The sequence below is a fragment of the Atta colombica genome, unplaced genomic scaffold (assembly GCF_001594045.1).
Source record: "Atta colombica isolate Treedump-2 unplaced genomic scaffold, Acol1.0 scaffold9, whole genome shotgun sequence".
In the NCBI taxonomy this organism is placed as follows: domain Eukaryota; kingdom Metazoa; phylum Arthropoda; class Insecta; order Hymenoptera; family Formicidae; genus Atta; species Atta colombica.
Window position 1 is genome coordinate 2,547,857 of NW_017259583.1, and position 4,433 is coordinate 2,552,289.

At 29.8% G+C, this 4,433-nt stretch overlaps 2 protein-coding genes across 2 annotated transcripts in view; one reads left to right on the forward strand and one right to left on the reverse strand.

Moving 5' to 3' along the window:
- LOC108693406 (angiotensin-converting enzyme) overlaps positions 1-4,433 on the forward strand; it is a 58,617-nt gene that overhangs the window by 25,290 nt on the left and 28,894 nt on the right. The gene's annotated exons all lie outside the window — the stretch shown is intronic.
- LOC108693266 (proline-rich protein 4-like) overlaps positions 980-4,433 on the reverse strand; it is a 7,161-nt gene continuing 3,707 nt past the window's right edge. The window contains exons 2-3 of the mRNA XM_018202136.1: positions 2,113-2,335; positions 980-1,905 (exon numbers count right to left, since the gene is read on the reverse strand). Coding sequence (XP_018057625.1) covers positions 980-1,905; positions 2,113-2,335 — 1,149 coding nt within the window. The remainder of the gene's footprint in view (positions 1,906-2,112; positions 2,336-4,433) is intronic.

The window sequence follows — 4,433 nt, forward strand, 5'->3', positions numbered from 1 at the left end:
CTGTATATATGAAGACTTGCGCAAAACGGACGAGTTTTTGTCCGATCCGAAGTCATTCTCTCGTTGAACGGAGTATATAATAATATTGATCGTCAATTGTCTGTTTGTTTAGTTTGAGCTTACTTTTCGCTCCACAAACGCTCCAAACTTCAATCACATACGAAAAGTCCTTATCAATCTGTACTGGATTCTAGTATTTAAAATATTTCGGTGTAAATATTCTATACACATATCCAGTTCTGTAAATTAGCCAAATTAATTTTCGATTTTTTAAAACGCAATCTTAAACTGAAACTGGGATAATAATATCACAAATTAAATTGCAAGCAATTTAATTAAATTTATTTTAATTATTTTTTAATTATTTTTTAAATCCTTTTTTACTCGTTAAGTTTTCTCAGTAAACCTGTTAATTGACGGTTATTATAGAAACAAGAATTAAGATTAATTATCTTAAATTTAACGGAAAGATATTAATTTTTAAATCGAAATGTGGAATTAGGTCGGAGTAATTTTTTATTAAAGACAATTGTTTATTTTCACAACGTTACAATAATAGTGCCGAGACACTACCGTGTCTTCAGATTTACAGTAACAATATGAGGAAGACTATAATTCCGTCAAAATATGCCGAGTGCAATAACAATACATATATTGTAAATACATATATTGTAAAGATAGCATATAAACATGCGCATTCAGGAGTAAAAATTTCATATTATTTAAATAAATATCTATCTTAAGAGAAAGCAATACAGATGCTTTTTTACTCTATTATATTAAATTATTAGCCTTGTATTAAAAGGCTGAACTTAATCTTATTTTTTTGCAATACGTTCAACGCTTCTAAATCTTATATTTTTTCGATTATTATTCAAACCGAAAAATGTCATGCTCAAAGTACGAAGCCTCTGACAGCTACATTGTCATTTATGTCTAATAATAATTCATTTCTATGAAACTACATCTTTTACATCTATCAGTGTTCGATATCTTCTTCTATTGGCACCGCGACCGGTAGCTTAATCGGATAGAGAACGGGTTTTTCGTAGTGATACTCGACTGGTTTGCTCACATGAATCGGTACAGGCCTCTCTATCGGTATCTTTACTGGTACGGGAACGAACTTCTCTACGATATACGGTACATTTTTCTCGATCAAATATGGATCCGGTACTGGAACATTTATTTTGACCGGCACTGGATGGTCTACCAGAACTGGTACTGGTCGTTCCACCTTTACTTCAATCGGAACCGGCACCGGCTTCTCAACGGGATACGGAACCGGCTTCGCGATTGCTACCGGATATGGTTTTGGTACCGGAACCGGTACCGGTTTGTCTACCGTGATCTTTACAGGGTAATGAATGATTTTTTCGACCGGATAGGGCTGAGGTACACGTATCGGTATCTTCACCGGCACCGGTACTTTTCGTTCTACAGGGAATGGTTCCGGTACTGGGATCTTTACTTCATAATGTATCTTTCTCTCGATGGGATATGGTTTTGGGACATACACCTTGACCGGAACAGGACGATCCACCTGTACTTTAACCGGATATGGAACCTCTTTGACGACCGGCACCGGCTGTGGAATTTTAACAGGAACTTTGACAAAGACCTTTACGGGATACGGTATTTTCTTCTCGATCGCGTAGGGCTGCGGAATTGGCACTTTAATCGGATACATTATTCTTTTGATCACAGGATATCTGACAGTTTTTTCTACAGGATACGGTATTGCGATTTTCTTTACGATCGTAACAGTTTTATCGTCGTTTTCTGGTACTTGGTAATTATGTACGCTTTGTTCACTGTCTCCTCCGCTATTCAATAATTCATCAAAGTTTTTTTCGTATCCATATTCAAGCTCACGTTTAAAATGTTGAACGTGAGATCCTGAAACTAAATAATTATTTCTCGAATTAAGTTTAGTTTAATAAATCTTATATAATAGATTTTTTTATAATGTCAATAAACAAATGTGTTATCTTTTACATTGTAAATTTTCTAATAAATCTTATATAATAGATTTTTTTATAATGTCAATAAACAAATGTGTTATCTTTTACATTGTAAATTTTATTAAATAAACTTTATTAAAATACTTACTATCTTTAGATTCCTGTTGTTCAGTTCTGAGTACATTTGTGTTGTGAATATTTCCTTCTGCGATGTAATTGGCTCTATTTTGTGTTGTGTGAAAAGGCATAATTTGACGAATATATCGTGTTGTGGGAAAATGATCATACTTATATATGCGTCTATCATAGCTGTGAATAGGAAAACTCATTGCAGTGGCCATAAAGAATGGCAATAAAAACCTTGTATATTTCTGCAAACAGCAAAATCCGATTTTATAAATTTCTTCCGCATTTTTAAATAAAAATTATTTAAAATATTCCTGCATCACTCATATTTCCAATTTTTAAAGAATTTTTAAATGTTACCTTTTAAAGGGGAAAGTTACGTTTGCCATATTTTAATACATATAAATTATTTGCATAATATACAAACAATATAAATAATATAAATAAATTATTTTTAACATTTCTATTAAATAAATAAAAAAAATTAATTATATTTTTTTCTAGAAATTATTAAATTTAAAATATGCAACAAGCAAACACATTTATGTTATATTTTATTTAATCATTTCTATACAAAGAAAAGTTTAAAATAGGAAATTTTTCTTATTTTTAAAATTTTCTTATTCTTTTTTTGATTTTCTGAAATAATTAATTCAATTGTTTTAACATAATTATAGGTTTCAATATATATAAATTTATATTTTATAAAAATAATATTACAAAGTTGTGAGAAAAAAATGAAAAATAATAAAATTATAATAAAAAATTATTTGCCCTTTGTTGCACTTTAACGAAATTTTCACATAAACATTATTTTTGCTAATACGAACACACCATTTAAGAAGAAAATTTATATAATATATAACACTATTTAATTTTCAACACTCGACACAGCACTGAATGTTCTAATAGCATAAAAGGTATACCCTATTTCTCATCTTGAATGAAATGATAGAACGATCTTCTCTCTAGAGACAATTTCTTCTCTCTTCGAGCACGTTGCTCGAGTTAACAGTAAATAGATCAGTCGTACACTTTTACCATCTTATATATGTTGCTTCCAGAGGCGTGTTACTGATTTAGAGGCTGTGCACGCGATGTCTTCTTCAAGAGGGGATGGATCACTTTCGCGTTTCATTATATTCGCAAGACGAAAGTGAAAATTTTTTGCAACAAGAATTATCTAGAAAAGCACCAGCACATACTAATTTTAATGCTTGTAAAGAGAAATGTGTATAATATGTGAAAATTGGTTAATATATATCTGTAAAGAGAATGACATTGTTTCGATGACAAAAACTATTCACTTTTTTATTGGAACGTTGACGTTTTCCCACACTGTTTCTTGATCGTGATGATCTTGAATTGTTATCGCATTTATTATATGTATACAAAATAAAAAATATATATATTTATTATTTAAAAACATGAATAAAGGAAGAAGAATAAGAATCAAACATAAAATTAAAAAATATAATTTTAAAAAATTATGTATTTTTCTATCTAATAAAAATATTTAATCCAATAAAAATAATTTTTTAGAAATCTGATAGCAATCTGAAGTGATAAATCTTTAATATACCAATTACATAAATTGTACTACACAACTACGATCCTTATCATTATTGAGCTTTATGTTACTTGTTTGGATGCATGACAACGTCTTTACTGCCGGAAACATAACTGGTCAGTTAAAAACATAAATATGACTATAAATCCGGTGAAGTAAACTTCCCCGCTACGCATCGCCGCTTCGCTAAGATAAGCTGTCATACACAGAAAGTGGAAAGTGTCAAAGACCTTTTCACGTTGACGCGATTATGGAAACTTGCTCAGAGAGACTGGACAACTTGTTTCACGGTGATCGCTAAAAATATATTTATCAGCACTCCTTCAAAAATCATAATTGACAGTATTGATAAGCGCATAAATTAAGAGGCGTAGTGAATTTTGCAATTATTTGGTGAACATACTCTGATTAATTTCAAATTATATAAACGATTATACAAATACAAACTACATTTACCTTTACTTAAGAGTAAGAGAATATCTAATATCGATATTAATAAAATTATATAAACCATTTTCTTAATGCTTGAGCTTGCTTCTTATTGAATTACTTATTGAACCATTTAAAAATATATATATATATATATATCTACAGTCTTTCAACAATAAAAATTTTAAGCTGTATTTATATGTATTTATATATATATCTTAAGCTGTCTTAAAAATGAATTTTTAATATTTAAGATATAAAAAGTTTCAACAGAGAGATCTGGGGAATATCGTTACATTGCAGCTATGGAAGAAAGCAGCTCTTATTTAGATGAGATCTTATTT